The following is an 18,774-nucleotide window of genomic DNA, read 5'->3' as shown; positions in this document are numbered from 1 at the left end:
ACCCCAACATCATTGGTTCACAATTCTATCAGCATGTGTTGTAAGAGTATTTTTAAAGTACTCATTGGTTCTATCCCTTTAATTCTGTTCCTTTTTATTATTACCATTCTGTGTAATGATGTGCTGATAAGACCACATTCCTGAGTGATCTCAGAGGTTTATACATTCTCCGCCTAGAACTTCATCCTAGGTAAAATGTAAGTATTGATTTGTCCTATCCCTGGGGTGTTGGCCATGTGTTATAACGTGGTAGACAGCCATGTGTTATAGCATGACCGACAGAGTCTCACCCCATATTGCATATTTAGGCTAGTGATGTATTTACTTTTTATTATTCAATATGTGATTTGTCTGTGTTATCTTATATTTAATCACACTTAGTAAATATATTTATTCACTTAGCCTGCGTAAGTTTAATCACTGTCAAATCTTCTAAATTCACGTTTTTAAATACAGCAAAATAGTAATCCATAAGCAGGGAAGCAGAGGGTCACATGTGGCTCCGGACACACTCTACGGGGAAAAGTTGTAAAATGCAATAATCTCTTTTGTACTGCATTATGGGAGATATTATTTCTCTACAGTTTACTTCATAGATCCAACTGGAAAAACTACAAAACTGAACAGAAATCATCATGGCAAGCCTGGTCCAGAAACTGAACAAAAATGAAGTACTTAGAGATGTGAGCTCAGCGACCTTCTGAAATAGAAGTGTAAAGGTTGACAAGACAGCACTAGAAGCTTTAGCTAAGGTTCAATCAAAGGCAAGTATATATCAAGGAAGAACATAGACCTTAAACTCTTCACTAACTGCCGATTATGTTTTTTTCTTTTGCAAAACTGACAATTTTATGACATTGTGAAGGATTTTTATGATACAGAAAAACAGATTTAAGCAGCCTTTTTTTCTGATAGGAGAAATCTATTTTTAAGCCTCTGACAAGAATGTTGTATTGCCAGCCATGTTCAATCCATAGTAGCTGCAGTGACAGCAATTAGTATAAGGAAAACACATTGCATCAATTATTTTCTTTAATATTGGGTTCTTTCACCAAACATAATGAAAATCACATTAATTCAATTAAATAATATAAGTTAAAGAGGAGCTTTCATTTGTTTGTAGTAAGTATGATAAGGTTTTTTCTCCCTGGCTGTGACGCTCTGCGCTACGATTGGACAGCGCTACAGCCAGAGAGAAGGAGACGGCCACAGAGAAAGACTGCGTCTCATCCCCATTGCTCCGATGCTCAGTGTTAGCATACTGAGCGGGCCATAACGGGGCGCAGGAGCGCTATTTAAAAAAAAACAGGCAGAGTGGCAGCATCAGCAGGGGGTACCTCGAAGGTAGAGATATTTATCTCACTTACTACAAACCAATGAAAGGTCCTCTTTAATGAACAATACAAATCTGGGCTGTGAAAATGACTGATATTAGTATCCCTTCATCAATAACAGACACATTGTGGAAAATATGAGACGCTTAAAGCTCACACACCTAGTAACCTTGGAAATTAAATCTACTAAACAGAGACTAAATGTTGGAGATGGAGATCTTAAACATTTCATCTCTAAGAAGAGTAAACCTTCTGTGTGCTGCAAATTCCTACCAGTGATATTGATCACATCTTGCTATCTGAGCACTAACTAGAATAGATATATAACAATAGTTATTACTGGCAACTTTCTCCTGGATTTGTTGAAAGTTTGGCTAGATGATGTCATGAATGTGGACATCCTGTACATAATATCTAAGTTGGCTTTACTTGGAAGCAAGCTTCATTTTCTAAAAGAAACACACTGAAGGGGTTGAGCCATCAGGACAACCCTCCTCAGAAGACAGACCACTGGTGATTAGCTGATCTCCACATGTCTGGTTGTTGAAACTAGTGGCAATGAACAGATATCACATAGCCAATCATGTCAAACAAATGGTTGCCGTGTAATGTATGGTTGTGCAGAGTCATCGAGAATGACCAGTTGTTGTTACCAGCACTTACTATGACTAATAGATGAAGATGCCATCTACAGCAGTTATCCTGAAGTGAAAAGCCCTTTAGCAAACCTTTACAAACTAAACCCGTCTTTTCCCTGTAACTGATTCCTTAAAGGGATTTCCCCATGAAAAATATTCTGCAGTTTTCAAACCAGCAAATGGATCTGAACGCTTTTGTAATTGCAAGTAATTAAAAATTTAGTATTGCCACTGAGTTATTCAATAAAATTTATCTGTATAGCGCCACCTGCGGTTTGTTCTTTTTGTTATTTCTTTGTCCCCTTTCCTGAGGTGGACGCACATGCTCAGTTCCATCCTTCAACTGCTTTTGAGATGTGACAGGGCGAGAGCTGCAGCAGAAAAGACATGCCCCTGAGCTGCCAGCTTGATAGAAATCTAGCAGAGCAATTGGACCAATGAATGTGAGGTACAGGGCTGGTTCTAGCATTGTTAGAAAGAGTTTGTCATGTTCTATATGAAGACTGATTTTCAATTTTTACATTAATCATAGGATAACCCCTTTAATACAGATGGTTTTTGCCTGTAACCGTATAGTAAACCGTCAATGTGTAAATTACAGTCCAGAGGCGCTCTGCAGGTCTGTGATTACATTATTGTGTGTCACATGCTGAATCCTGTTAATGTGATCAAAGTGCACCTGCGCTGCTAAGGGACCACCTCCAAGGGCAGCCAAAATCACAAGCCAGCCAGCAAGTCAGCCAAATGGATTGGTTTCAAAACGGGAGCAGGAGCATGAAGAATGCCGCTACTAACCTCAGTCTGCTGAACAGAGACAATTTAAAAGCCTTACACCTCGTAAAGGAACTCAAAGTATAGAAAATACAAAAAATAATCAAACTAAATCCAACAAATCCTCCTTTCCTCTTATGTAATTTATGCTCTGAATTCAATCTCATTACACTGAAAACTGTCATCCCGTGTTAGGCAACCAGGTGCAACCAGATGCTCTTCCAAACTGCCATGCAGAGCGAGACCCAACACTTAATAAAGCTCCACCTCAACCGTTCTCAGTTTACTTTCAACAGTTTTGAATTTCTTTTTAAAGGGACACTAACAGGCCCAATAAGCATATTTAGGTATATATATGACAGTACAGGTCTTATAAAGTGTATTAGAATCATCTAAGTATCCCCCCTGTCCACCTTATAAATACAGTAAAATGAAGTTTTATAACCTGCTTGAATCGTCTTCAATCTGCCCAAGGGGCGGCGTTTCATCTCCACTTGCGCCCAGCCAGCCTCGCCCCAACTGCCGTTTTGAAGCACCGCCCAGCTCATCAATATTCACTTCGCTGGGCGGCTACTCGGAAGCGCTGCTCTAAACTGTGACCGGAGCATGCGCATAAAGCAGAGGCTGCATCGGCCTCTAAGATGCAGACTGTGCGATGTGATCCCGGCCAGTGAGGGTACCAGGCGCATGCGCTGAAGATGAGCCGGAGGCCGATGCCCATAGGATTGTATTGGGCATGCGCCGGATCTTGCGTCGGGGACAGTAGTAGCCGGCCCGGCGAAGTGAATATTGATGAGCTGGGCGGTGCTTCAAAACGGCAGTTGGGGGCGGCTGGCTGGGCAGAAGTGGAGATGAAACGCCGCCCCTTGGGCAGAATGAAGACAATTCAACCAGGTTATAAAACTTCAGTTTACTGTATTTATAAGGTGGACAGGGGGGATACTTAGATGATTCTAATACACTTTATAAGACCTGTACTGTCATATATACCTAAATATGCTTATTTGGCCTGTCAGTGTACCTTTAAGGACCACAAACATAACTGAGAATTACCATAAATTAAATTAATGATGGAGAAAATATACTGACATTTGGGAATTTTTTTTTTTCGAGGCGCTATAAAATAGTAAGTGTCATAGACATTAAAGAAAAAAAACAAAAAAGGTTTCGGGCTCCTGGGATCCTGGGATCTGTCGAGCCCTTTCAAAATCAATCAATCAAAAGCAGCTCTACCTCATCAGTAATTCAACACTGGAGGTCATAAAGCTGCGTGATAAATATTAGGGTAATATTAGGCTATAAGACGTTAGGGTAGTAGCCCAATTTTGTCACCAATTTGTTTTACTATGGCAATCTATTTAGTTGCAATAGCCATTAGGAAGGTTTTATATTGGTTGTCACTTCTGAATTAGCTTCTCTGCATTTGATGGTAAATGCACCACTTAACTGAACATCTTGACAAACTAACAGTCAATCATCAGTTTCTGAGAGCTCCAACGTTCATATAACTATTAGGCCCCTTTCACACGGGCGAGTATTCCGCGCAGATGTGATGCGTGAGGTGAACGCATTGCACCCGCACTGAATACTGACCCATTCATTTCTATTGGGCTGTTCAGATGAGCGGTGATTTTCACGCATCACTTATGCGTTGCGTGAAAATAGCAGCATGCTCTATATTCTGCGTTTTTCACGCAACGCAGGCCCCATAGAAGTGAATGGGGTTGCGTGAAAATCGCAAGCATCCGCAAGCAAGTGCGGATGCGGTGCGATTTTCACGCACGGTTGCTAGGAGACGATCGGGATGGAGACCCGATCATTATTATTTTCCCTTATAACATGGTTATAAGGGAAAATAATAGCATTCTGAATACAGAATGCAAAGTAAAATAGGGCTGGAGGGGTTAAAAAAATATAATAATTTAACTCACCTTAGTCCACTTGATCGCGTAGCCGGCATCTCCTTCTGTCTCCTTTGTTGAATAGGACCTGTGGTGAGCATTAAGTACAGTTACAGGACCTTTGATGACGTCACTCCGGTCATCACATGGTACGTCACATGATCTTTTACCATGGTGATGGATCATGTGATGACCGGAGTGACGTCATCAAAGGTCCTGTAACTGTACTTAATGCTCACCATAGGTCCTATTCAACAAAGGAGACAGAAAGAGATGCCGGCTACGCGATCAAGTGGACTAAGGTGCGTTAAATTATTATTTATTTATTTTTAACCCCTCCAGCGCTGTTTTACTTTGCATTCTGTATTCAGAATGCTATTATTTTCCCATATAACCATGTTATAAGGGAAAATAATACAATCTACAGAACACCGATCCCAAGCCCGAACTTCTGTGAAGAAGTTCGAGTTTGGGTACCAAACATGCGCGATTTTTCTCACGCGCGTGCAAAACGCATTACAATGTTTTGCACTTGCGCGGAAAAATCGCGGGTGTTCCCGCAACGCACCCGCACATTTTCCCGCAACGCCCGTGTGATACCAGCCTTAGGGATGATAAATATAATACAGGTGGCTCAACCAGCAAATAGCCAAAGAACTAGGTGCACTCTCCAATGGCGACACCCCCGCCAGTGATGGTAGCAAAAGATAAATTATATAAAAAGGAGGGCACTCTCATATCTGGTATTTTATCTGATAAACGTATTAATTTATTCAAAAACAAAACAAAATAAATTGTTTGTGGGTCAAGAATAAGAATAGGGATAAATATGATATTTGTATAACTTATCGGTTTTTATAAAAGAGTTTTTAAATATCACGTTTATTATAATCTGTTTTTGAATAAATTAATGCGTTTATCAGATAAAACACCAACTATTAGGGATGAGCAAATCAACTTCGGATGAAACATCCAAAGTCAATTCACATAAAACTTAGTTTCAATACTCTGGTTCGGTTCCATGAGCCGAAGTTATTGCTTCGCGAAGTCTCACGAGACTTCGGGTAATAACTTCATACATGAATTTGTACTGTAAAAGACCATTTTCCGAACTCTGGTTCGGTTCCAAGTGGTACCTTGGAACCGAACCAGAGTTCGGGAAATGGTTTTTCACAGTACAAATTAATTTATGAAGTTATTACCCAAAGTCTCGCGAGACTTCGCGAAGCAATAACTTCGGCTCATCGGAGCCAATACATTCTAATACTGTATGGAGCTCCTGCTCCGTACAGTATTCAAACAAAGTTTTATGCTCATCTCTAATAACTATGTTGTGCCATTCACCTATTATTCCTACTAAAAGGTTGTGAATGAATTGCCATCAGTTGGCAATATAGGTCCATGTGGGTGTTACCAGTTGGGAGGGGGGTCCCTGCACAGCCTGTCACTGGCATAACTGACTGTATAATGTATGATTGTGCAGGGACTCATCCCTATCTGGTAACACCCAGATGGAACCTCATTACATCTGCTGGCAATTCATTCACAGCCTTTTAGCCGGAATAATAGAGAAATGGGGACTGCAAATAGTTAGTCAGGAGAGCTGATAATGTATGGCCAAGTTTAGATTTTGGGTGGAAGGCTTCTAACATTTGTATCAAAATCTAAATTCATAGGTGGATTTGAAAAAGGCTTCTATTCTTTTATAAAAGGCAAGATGACTAGGCAAGCAGTGCAGGTGGAGGGAGAAGTAGAAGTCGATCAGCTTCCTTTTACACTGATGATGGTTCACAAATGGGATTAGGCTGATTAGCAATTAGAATCCTGCATTATGTCAAATTACATGTATGCAGTCAGTTTCGGTGTTAACGTTGCCTCATTGAAAACAAGCACAGCTGTTCTCGAGATATGCCAGCAGCTTCACGTTCAGCTGTGTGAGCGATGGCTGTGTCTTATATTCCGTAAATCCTCATCTGGCACACTAGACGCATCTAAGCAATGCATTACCCCAATCCAACAGTATAGAAGTGAAATTATGCCTACTCATCCATCTCGTAACAAAGAAAAAAAAAATAAAAGAACAAACTGATAAATCCCCATCCACTGATTACGAACCTGTATCTCATTATCTGCGATCATAGGCCCGACAGACTAATGATGATCTATGCTTTTCATTTTTTATGGCAAACCCTCATGAGTGTTAGATATTTAAGTCGTGATAGGCTTGAAAGGGAAGAAATGCAATACAACAGTCTAGCACGTACCATGCCTGCTGAATTGTGGCTGGATTAGACACTTTTACGGATCATGGACCCTCGATTAGAAACTATCAACCTTTACTAAATACCAGGAGAGTCAAGACTAATGTAGACATGGTGTCAAGATCTACTAAAGCAAGTGGTGGGAAGACATAGAAAACTAAATAGCTCATGTTGGCCAGCAAAATTGTTCAGGAGATGGAAATACCTTTACTGTGAAACAGTTAAAATCAAAGCAAATCTTTACAATTTCCTCAAAAAATGCATTAAATCATAAGCGTGTAAAACTGAGCTCCCACGTGAAGACCACAAACCAAAGGAACATGTTATACCTATACAAAATAAACTTCTAGAATCCTTGATTAGTCAAAATCTACTTTTTGCAATGGAAAGTGACAGCACGTCAAATTTTTCTAGGCACCCTCGCCAACATGAATCAACCCAGGCAAGGTAGTATTATTATCTGTGATGAGGCTTTTTTACGAGCATCATTGAAATTTACATCTTCTTTACACAATTACAGGCTACAAGTAGACTGCCAAAGAATCTGAGGCAGGAAGTGTGAAAAATACTCATTTATTTCCTTCCTCATGCAAGTCTATTTTGCATAATGACATTTTTAGCATACTGAACGTGATTCTTTGGGAGATGAGAATAGATCGACTAATGCTGTCAGCTCACCTTTATCTTAGACATAAGAGCATCGATGGACGACTCCAGGTCCTTCACCTGCTTGTTCATCTCTGCCTTCCCTTCCTTCAGAGCACTGACAACTTCATTGAATTTGATAAGCCTAGATTTCAGAGTTCGCACCTTTTTCATGCCATCAATTCTTTAAAAGAAAAAGAAAATGATATTTTAAAGGTATAGAGTATGTTACAAGAGCATATATATGCCAAAGCACACACTGTATCTAAGTAAATATTTCCACCTCTCGATATCTATACCTATATGCCATAACATTTTAATTACCTGTAGGACCTTCTCATGGCACCAAAACAGCTCAGACCTTCAAAAGCATGGATCCCACAGGACTTCTGAAGGTGCCCTGTCTGGCACAAACATATTAGAAGCAGATCCTGTAAGTTTTGAGCTGGGGCCTCCATGGAACAGAATTGTTTTCCCAGCACATCACACAGATGATTGATCAGACTGAGATATGAGGAAATTGGAGGCCAAGTCAACAGCTCTTTGTCATGTACCTCAAAACCATTCCTCAACAATTTCTGAAGGAGGCTACTTTTATTAGGGAATACAGTTGTCATGAAAGAGTAACTGGTCTCCAACAATGTTTAGTTAAAGGACATATTTAAATGTAGCATCCCCATGAATGGCAGGATCCAAGGTTCACAGCAGAATATGTAAAGATGATCACACAGCCTTTGTTGGATTGCCCTCTTCCCACATGCACTTATAATTTATAGGATGTAAAAGAGAAGGTGATTCACCAAATCAGGACCGCTTCTTACACAGCTCATTGGTCTAGTCTGATGCTCATGTGCCCGATGCAGGCACTTTCAGAAGTGGAAAGAGGTTAGAATGGGCACTCTGCAGCTACAAAGTTCCATATGCAGCAAGCTGCAATGGCATGTTTAACTAATGTGTCTGTACTAAAAAGCTGTCTAAAAAGTGGTGCAAATTGGTACAATGTTGTGTATCTAGGTTTTCTATACTTTTCTTTCAACATATTCGACAAGGGTACAGGGCTTAGTAGAAAAGGGCAGGGGTTCTTGGGAAAAGGGCAGCGCCTAAGATGCAGCATTTTGCACCAAAATTGCATCCCAATTCTGGCATAAAAATCTGTCTCAAAGTAAGCCAACCAATAGTTGGTATACAGTCAGAGACAAAAATGTCTATCCCTGCACCAGGTTCATCATCATCCACTTTGATAATCCTGGTGCAGGTCTAAACAGCCTAAGTTTATTCCATCTTTAGGATTAGTAAATCTGGGCCTATTCTGAAACATTCCTCTCATGGTATCATTCGGTAGTTTAACAATCTGTGCCAGAATATTTTTTCTGAGGGATCAGACAAAACAGGCTAGCCTTTATTTCCTACAAACATCAATGCAAAATTTAAAATATCCAGCAGGAAATCAGCTCCCATTGATCTGTTTCCCACCCACATCTCCCCTGGCTCACTCTCCGCATTCAACCGAGTCACAGAACAAGTAGTCTCCAGGGTCCTCTCTTATTCTCGTCCTACCACATGCACTAGTGACCCTATTCCTTCACACCTCCTCCAGTCTCTCTCCCAGGCTGTCCCCACTCACCTAACCAAAATCTTCAATCTCTCTCTTCTGCTATCTTCCCCTCTTCTTTAAAACATTGTCATAACCCCATTATTTAAAAAAATAATACATTCTCTTGACCTGTCTCTAATCTGCTCTTCACCTCTAAACTCCTGGAGCGACTGGTCTTCTCTCACTTCATCCACTATCTCTTCGCTAACTTTGTCCTTGATCTGCTACAATCTGGTTTGCACACCCTACATTCTACAGAAACTGCCCTCACCAAAATAACCAATGACCTCCGGACAACTAAATTCAACTGTGACTACCCTTCACTAATTCTCCTTGATCTCTCTGCAGCATTTGACACTGTAGACCACCATCTACTCCTCACCATGCTCCAATCTATCAACCTTATGGACTCCGTTCTCTCTTGGTTTTCTTCTCTCTCTCGCTGCTCTTTCAGTGTGTCATTTGCTAGCTCTACCTCCCCTCCTCTTCTTCTTGGGGTTCCTCAGGGTTCCATTTTAGGTCCTCTCCTCTTTGCTCTCTACACAGCCCCTACTGGACAGACTATCAGCAGGTTTGGACTCCAGTAGCACCTATATGCTGACGACACCCAACTATATAGATCTTCCCGTGATATCACCTCTGCTGTACTACAGAATACCAGAGACGGTCTGTCCGCTGTCTCTAACATCATGTCCTCTCTTTAGAGGCTGGCACCTCTACATTACTTCGATGGATTCACAGCAAGCGCAAGGTGTTATTAACATGGGGATTACTGGCCATTGGCAAATCTACATTTGGATTAAACATGCCAGGATGACTACATTGCTAAGTATCGGTGAGTGCCGTGATTGATCTTATGTTGGGACTTTGTAATAATTACTTTTATTGCACTGAGCACCACTGTGAACGTGTCTGTGGAAGTCTCAGGATGGGGGTTCACAACTGGTAGCAAGGTAGTGGCAGCATTGCTCTGACTTTGGACTATTGGCAGCTTTGAAATAACACGGAAAACAGATTAATATAAAATACTGAAAGGATGACAAATGTCTAGCACTTCCTTATCATGGTTAATTTTAGGAATCACAATAGACGTAATGCAGGCAGAAATGTATCCGGTGGCTGCTCCGCAAAAGGAATGACATCTGTGCCAATAAAAGTAGTTGTTAAAATGTAAAAACAAGATGATGGCAGCGTGGGGTTTATCTTGTTTCCAAAAGGAAACAGATCATTCAATCTGCCAACTGATTGGGATGAATTGCTCAATCTACAAGTCCGTAATGGGCGTCTCATTACACATAGGTATTGAACACCTGTTGAGGATAACAGTTCTACGTGTCTGAAAATCAATCTGTGATTGTGAGTACAGTCTAAGAGTAAAAAGGAAGAACACAAACTAGGAATTGTGTGATCGGTGAAGAAGAAAATGGATTTGATTATGTATGCAGTCTTCATTCTTACCGTGGTTTGTGCTTCTTTCTGCAGAGCCACATCCGAATGGTCTTTTGCATTTTAATGCAGGCAGAGGCCCGATATTTAATTTTATTTTTCACTTCAAAAGAAAAACAGAAAAGTAGTTATTTGCAATAAGTGTATTATAATTGAATTCATAAGTACATGTTATAGTAAAGACTATTTGTAAAGAGGTTATCCCACTGCAAACATATCAACTATCCAGAAAACAGGTGATAAATGTATGACTGGTTGGATTCCGACCACTGGGACCCACCGATCACTAGAACAGGGGACTTGAGTGCTCTACAAAGGCATTGGAATGGAGCAGTCAACGTGCATGCACCCTACTGCTCCATTCAAAGTTGATCAAACTGAGAGACAGCAGATTACAGCATACTACTATCTCTGTCTGTCCCATAGACATTGAGGCTGGGTGGATGTTTGAGGATCAAAAGGGGGCTTGGGATCCCTGTTCTAGTACTCATGGGGATCCCAGTGATCATACATTTATCCTGTGGATAGGTGATCATTTTTTGATGTGAGGTAACACCTTCTACGTAGGTCATACCTATAAACAAACTGATAGAGTATTCCATAAGTATATGTCCGCTTTTAATATATAAATGCATTTTCCATATTAAAGTGACACTAAACATTGAAAAAATACACAAACATTTTTAAAAAATTCTTGCAGTTTCTCCCTTAAAGAGGTTATCCAAGACCATCAGAGGCCGACCCTAGGTGGTCTTACCTGCTCCCGGCTGTCGAGTTTGGTCTCAGTTCTGAAATTAACATCAGCTGACAGTGGTGGTGATGTGTGGGTGGAGCCGTTACGTGACCACTGCAGCCAATCACAGGCTGCAGCAGTGACCTGCTCTCAATGACAACTGGTCACATGACGCAAGGGGAGCAGAGCACCGCTGCGGCCTGTGATTGGCTGTAGTAGTCACGTGCCCCCACATTGATGGATGATGATTCAATTGCTGCAGGGAGAGGATGAGCCGTTCCAGCCGGTAAGTACCATGATCACTGTGGGTCGGCAACTCATGGAAGTCTATATTAGTTTTGGATAACCCTTTTAATCACTTTTTTGTTTCCATCTTGTTTCATATTGCAAATCTAGAATAAATAAATATTTCCACATTGACAAACAATACATAGCTTTTTTTTTATTTAACCCTGAAAAAATGCTGAACACATGTACTGGAGTCCTTGAACTACAGGTGTTTATTCACACAGGGAGATTCATACAGAACACACTAAATATAGTCCACAGATATACGCATTAAGTGCTGCGCTGTATGGGTGTGTGCGCTGGGACAGAAAATAAAATAAATGGAAATTAAAACCATTCAGCACTTTTAAAGCGGAATAAAATAACAGCTTTTATTAGTTCTCAGGAATCCATAATAAATTTTTTTTTTAAAAAAGCTGAGGCGCAGAATTGCCTTTTTCTGTGCAGAACATTTGCGTGGAAATGTTCTTATTTCAGTCATTAGTTTACAAGTTCTCATCTAGTATAACCAAATGATTACTTTAGAATCTTTGAGATCTAAAAATGACTTAATGAGGCAAAAATAACACAAGCACATAGGAAACCATGGCCAGCACAGACAGTCTGGAGAACATAAAGGACAATGCCAGCAGCTCCGTTCTTTTGCAGCTGTAAGGGAAGAGCACCAAGGTGCTTCCAATTCCTGCATATCAATACACCGCAAAGGCCCAAGGCACTCTAATCATATTTAGTGGTTGGCTAAGGTATTAGTGACTGCTGGCTGCAGAAGTACAGGAGGATTTTAGCATGGAAAATGCAGATGACAAGAACATTCCCAATATTAAGTAATATTCAGTTCAGAATAACGAAACTGTATTCTGCTAAATATGTGAGGCACATGTATCATCTTCCAGCCTGGCACCCATCCTACAACTGGGTAACTACAGGGAGTGGAGAGGTTGCAGCTGGGTCCAAAAAGGTCCCTCTTCCCTGTATGTCTTTGTTTTCACCAGCACTATGCCCAATGACTATAATGGGGGGCTTCATAAGCTTTCCTTCAGGCAGTCGGGTATTTTACCAGTGCAGCATGCTGTGCAATTTTATTTGGATTTTTATAGCCTAAAAATGATGCGGGTAAGGCTACTTTCACACCTGCATTAGGTGCGGATCCGTGTGGTATCTGCACAGACGGATCCGCACCTATAATGCAAACGCTTGTATCCGTTCAGAACGGATCCGTTTGCATTACCATGAAAAAAATAAATAAAAAAAATGTTTTTACTTATCCAAGCCATTCAGAGATTGTTTTCTCGTGACACATTGTACTTCATGATAGTCATAAATTTGAGTCAATATATTTCACCTTTATTTATGAAAGAATCCCAAATTCACCAAAAATGTTTAAAAAAAATTGAAATTTTCGAAATTTCTAATTTCTTTGCTTTTAAAACAGATAGTGATACCTCATAAAATATTTATTACTTAACATTCCCCATATGTCTACTTTACGTTGGCATTATTTTGGAAATGTCATTTTATTTTTTTAGGACGTTAGAAGGCTTAGAAGTTTTGAAGGAATTCTTAAAAATTTTAAAGAAAATTGCCAAAAGGACCAGTTTAGGTCTGAAGTCACTTTGTGGGGCTTACATAGTGGATACCCCCATAAATGACCCCATTGTAGAAACTACACCCCTCAAGTTACTTAAAACTGATTTTACAAACTTTGTTAACCCTTTAGGCGTTCCACAAGAATTAAAGGAAAATGGAGATCAACTTTTTAAATTTCCCTTTTTTGGCAGATTTTCCATTTTAATCCATTTTTTTCTTTCACACATCGAGGGTTAACAGCCAAACAAAACTCAATATTTATTACCCTGATTGTGCGATTTACAGAAACACCCCACGTGGTCGTAAACTGATGTAAGGGCGTACGGCAGGGAGCAGAAGAAAAGGAGCGCTGCATGGTTTTTGGGAGGCAGATTTTGCTGAACTGGTTTTTAGATGCCATGTCCCATTTGAAGCCCTCCTGATGCACCCTTAGGCCTCTTTCACACGGGCGAGTATTCCGCGCGGATGCGATGCGTGAGTTGAACGCATTGCACCCGCACTGAATCCTGACCCATTCATTTCTATGGGGCTGTGCACACGAGCAGTGATTTTCACGCATCACTTGTGCGTTACATGAAAAACGCACAAAGAGGAGCATGCTGCAATTTTCACGCAACGCGGGCCCCATAGAAATGAATGGGGTTGCGTGAAAATCGCAAGCATCCGAAGCAAGTGCGGATGCGGTGCGATTTTCACGCACGGTTGCTAGGAGACGATCGGGATGGAGACCCGATCATTATTATTTCCCCTTATAACATGGTTATAATGGAAAATATTAGCATTCTGAATACAGAATGCATAGTAAAATGGCGCTGGAGGGGTTAAAAAAATAAAATAAAAATTTAACTCACCTTAATCCACTTGCTCGCGCAGCCCGGCATCTCCTTCTGTCTTCATCTTAGCTGTGTGGAGCAACAGGACCTGTGGTGACGTCACTCCGGTCATCACATGGTCCATCACCATGGTAAAAGATCATGTGATGGATCATGTGATGACCGGAGTGACGTCACCACAGGTCCTGTTCCTCCACATAGCTAAGATGAAGACAGAAGGAGATGCCGGCTCCGCGATCAAGTGGATTAAGGAGAGTTAAATTTTGTATTAATTTTTTTAACCCCTCCAGCGCTATTTTACTATGCATTCTGTATTCAGAATGCTATTATTTTTCCTTATAACCATGTTATAAGGGGAAATAATACAATCTACAGAACACCGATCCCAAGCATTACAATGTTTTGCACTGGCGCTGAAAAATCGCGCGTGTTCCCGCAACGCACCCGCACATTTTCCCGCAACGCCTATGTGAAAGAGGCCTTAGAGTAGAAACTCCCAAAAAGTGACCCCATTTTGGTAACTAGGGGATAAGGTGCCAGTTTTATTGGTACTATTTTTGGGTACATATGATTTTTTAATCATTCATTATGGGGCAAGGTGACCAAAAAACTGGTTGTTTTAGCACAGTTTTTATTTATTTATTTTTACAGCGTTCACCTGAGGGGTTAGGTCATTTTTATAGAGCAGATCGTTACGAACGTGGCGATAGCTAATATGTATACTTTTACTTATTTATTTAAGTTTTACACAATAATAGCATTTTTGAAACAAAAAAAAATTATGTTTTAATGTGTCCATGTTTTTATTTTTTGAGCGATTTTCTTATGTAGGGGCTTATTTTTTTGCGGGATGAGGTGACAGTTTTATTGGTACCATTTTGTGGGACATACGCCTTTTTGATCACTTGGTGTTGCACTTTTTGTGATGTAAGGTGACAAAAATATCTTTTTTTTTTTACACAGTTTTTTTTTTTTTACGGTGTTCACCCGAGGGGATAGGTCATGTGATATTTTTATCACCCTTACCTGTGCCACGAGCCGGTCTGAAACAAATGCGGTCACCGGGAGCAGGCAGTTCAAAGGCCCCCGGCGGCTTTTCTCGGAGAAGGATTAATAGTGATCCACCATTTTGATGTTTCAAACACACGGTGTGCTGGGCATGTGTGAAGAGAAGGATCAATAGTAATCCACTATTTTGAGGTTTCAAACACACTGTGGGTTGGGCATGTGTGAGAAGAAGGATCAATAGTAACCAACCATTTTGATGGGGGGGGGGGGCGGTCATTGATAAATAGAGGAAAGGGGCCCAAGTTCAGGAAACAGCACCGGGCCTATGATGCACATAATCCACCCCTGCCAACAAGTGATGATGCGGGCACAGGTCTGCATTAGAATGGAAGCTCGCAGGAACTATCTTCCTGCCATGACACACTAATATGGTACAGTGGGGGAAGGAGTTAAAAATACCTACTGTAACCAATACACTATATATCCTACATGAATACTCCTGTCCTCTACATACTGTCATGCAGTATATGCCAGTAGCAGAGTTGGTCATTCAACTGCAAAATCTTTACAGTTGTCTTCTGCATCCAAAATCTGCTATAATTATCAATTATTTTAATTAATCTTTTCAGATGTCCTCCTGATTGCAGTGTAAAAGCCATGGCCATACAGTACTACACTAATCTGACCGAGAGAAAATCACACCCATTAGTGGGAAGAATGGGTTACCTTCTTTTTCACCATTTAAATAGAGAGAGACTGGCTGAGCTGGTATTTCCTGGCATTTCTTGGGGGTCACGAGGGACCAGGAAGTAGAGGCTAGCAGGGAATCGGTGTGTTGGAATGGCAGGGACGGGGGATCTTTGAGTGGAGGATCAATGCTTTTTTTTTTTTTTTATCCCACTCCAAGTCCTTTCCAAACTTTTTCCCGCTAGAGAATCCCTTTAAATAACATGATCTTAAAGAGTAACTACAATTTTTTTTCAATTTTTGATATGTCATAGGGACATATCAGAAGTGTTGATCGGTGGGGGTTCCAGCTCTGAGACCCCCATCGATCGTTAGAACTAGGATCAGAAGCGCTCAGCCGAACGCAGCTTCTCCTCCCTGCTGAGCGCGAGACTGTAGAAAAACTCAATAGATTTTCTGCCGATCAATACTTCTGATATGTCCCTATGACATATCAAAAATTGGAAAAAAGTGTAGGTACTCTTTAAAGAGGTTGAAAAAAGGTAATAGGTCCGCTTAAACTGTGTTTTGCATTGCACTACATGAAATAAAATATTTTCACAGAGGGAGATTTATCATCCCCATAAGCCAAAAAACTGGCGTAAAAAAAAGTCTAGCATAAAAAACTGGGTTTTTACCTTTTAAATGGCATCTGCACTACATTGTGAGGCAAATGCCATCTCCACATTGCCCTCGCCACTTTCTTAATAATGGGAGTGGTGTAGGCAGGGTGATCTATCATCATTTATGCCAGTTTTCTGCCATATATGATGACTGACCCCTACACCAGCTATCAGTTGGCATAGATTTCATCCTAGTCACACGGCATGTATAGACCGGCATAGAAAATGTGTGTCTTAATAAATCTCTGCCATGAACTCCATATGTCATATTTTTTATTTAAACAAATGCAGATTGGATGCAGACTGAAAATACGGTCATGAGCATAGGGCCTAATAGAGGATGGTGTTCAGGACCTTAATCATTTGGCCAGAGGAGATAAAGGATATGATTGCGGCAGAGACAACAGACATCACACATTGTAATTCTAGCCTATTATGCCCCTTTAATAAGGTAAAAAGTTTTCCGTGTGGCTACAAATGTACAAGTCTGTGCATAGTTACTGCATCAAAAATGGGAAACCTTCAACTTTGCTTAACATACAAAACTCAAACATTCATTTCTGCAATAAAAAAAATTAGTGTGCACTTATACATTATGTACTGGCATGAGTATAAGCACAAAGGGCACCGCTCAAGACTTCACACAATCTAGTAAGGATTAGGAAATAAAATACTGTTTCAACATTTCCATGACTCTGAATACAAATGGAAAAAGTTAACCTTATGAATGCACATTTTATGCCTCACCACACAATAATCCACTTACATTTTATGACGGAAAGTGCACACCACTGGACCTTCTTCCAGCGGCTGCAGATAAGCCAGTGATTGACACGCTTTATCAGTTCGGCTAAATGATCTGGATCAGACTTCATGATCTGATCAAATTCGGCAAACTAAAATAAAAATAAAAAGGCACAGAAAACTCTCAGTACAAGGAAAGAATAAAAGAGGAGAGTTAATGAAGATGATAATTTCCCATCATATTTATCGGTTTGTAGTTAGTACAGTATGCATTTTCGGACCCTGTGAATAAGAAAAAAAAAAAAACTGCTCTGGTCATCCCAGATGCCTTTGGCCAGAAGCGGGATGACGTGTTGACACTCTGCACATCACCGCTTCAAGCCAATTAGTACCTCAGCAGTCATGTGCCATGCCATCCCTACCAAAGCCACCAATTGGCCAGCAACAGTGATATATAGGGAGTCAGAATGTTATACTTCCAGCAAAGTGGGGATGGAGATGAACAAGGCCAACCAGAGAACATTAAAGTTTTTTTTTTTGTTTTGTTTTTTAACTGCATACAATGTGACTGGCCATTCCCCTTATTCAGGCCCCTGACAACCCTTTTAATGATGTAATAAGCTGTAATTACCTAAAACAGCAATGTCATATACATACATTTACCATATTCCATTCTGTCCCTTATAAAATGTGGCAGGCTCTAAGTGGCCGAAGTATAGCTAAAACTGCACCAACATACAAATCAGTGCAGTTCCCAAATGTATTGCAAGCACAAGCAGTTAATGGCCAAGCGGTTCACAAGCTAAACAGCAGTTGGTCATGTGTTCATTAAAGAGTCACTATACTTTCACACAATTTTATTGAATGGTTTAACTACATCCATCCGTAGCAAATTTCTAAATCACTTCATTTAAAAAAATCTGCCTGAATCCACCTGAAAAAAAAAAGCTGTAAAGGCATACCCACTAGTGGTCTCACTTCCACCTTAGTTTGAGTCCACTGCCTATTGTCAGACAAGAGTCATCCCTGGAAACAGAGACACAGAAGATGGCTGAGAGGAAGTGGGGGAATGTCAGACCTAGTTGAGATTGCAAGTCTGATAAAACAACTTCTTCTGAACAACACAGGAGCCTCCTGCCTTTCTCCAAGTGTGACTTATCCCCCTTTATCTGTTCTGTGAGCTCCCTAGAAGAAAACTAACATAGTCGGAAGTAAGGGAAAGGACGTCACAGCAGTACAGTGCTGGCATAAGCCCCCTGCTGCTCAGTGAAATGCATCTAGCTGTGCAGCCAAAACAGGGAATAATGGCTGAATAAAACATCAGGAATGCCCAAAAATAACTGTTCCTTCACAGTTATGGTTGTATAAAGAAGCACAGCCATTATGCAAACTTGGTACGCTTTAATAGTCAAAATAATGTTAATTTTGAGACCCAATCCAACCCACATGATGACGGGGTTTCAGCTGCATGTGGGTCCTAATCATACTAAAGCTACGTTCCTTGGCTGCTGGCTAGCTTGCTACCTGCAGATGTTTTTATCTTTGGCCTCATTTGAACAGAGAGGACGCTGATTAGTAATTGAATACCGCCTCACAAATAAACAAGGGTGTAACCCGAACCCACTACTGCAGAATATCCTAC

General features: G+C 40.6%; 1 protein-coding gene across 5 annotated transcripts in view; it reads right to left on the bottom strand.

The window, feature by feature from the left end:
- Positions 1 to 18,774, bottom strand: part of MYO6 (myosin VI) — a 262,279-nt gene that overhangs the window by 59,936 nt on the left and 183,569 nt on the right. For all 5 annotated transcript variants that reach the window (XM_040428669.1, XM_040428670.1, XM_040428671.1 and 2 more), the window contains exons 23-25: positions 17,155 to 17,284; positions 10,603 to 10,693; positions 7,584 to 7,734 (exon numbers count right to left, since the gene is read on the bottom strand). In XM_040428669.1, coding sequence (XP_040284603.1) covers positions 7,584 to 7,734; positions 10,603 to 10,693; positions 17,155 to 17,284 — 372 coding nt within the window. The remainder of the gene's footprint in view (positions 1 to 7,583; positions 7,735 to 10,602; positions 10,694 to 17,154; positions 17,285 to 18,774) is intronic.

Source organism: Bufo bufo, chromosome 4 (genome assembly GCF_905171765.1).
Source record: "Bufo bufo chromosome 4, aBufBuf1.1, whole genome shotgun sequence".
Taxonomy (NCBI): domain Eukaryota; kingdom Metazoa; phylum Chordata; class Amphibia; order Anura; family Bufonidae; genus Bufo; species Bufo bufo.
This window is presented reverse-complemented; position numbering and strand designations above follow the sequence as displayed.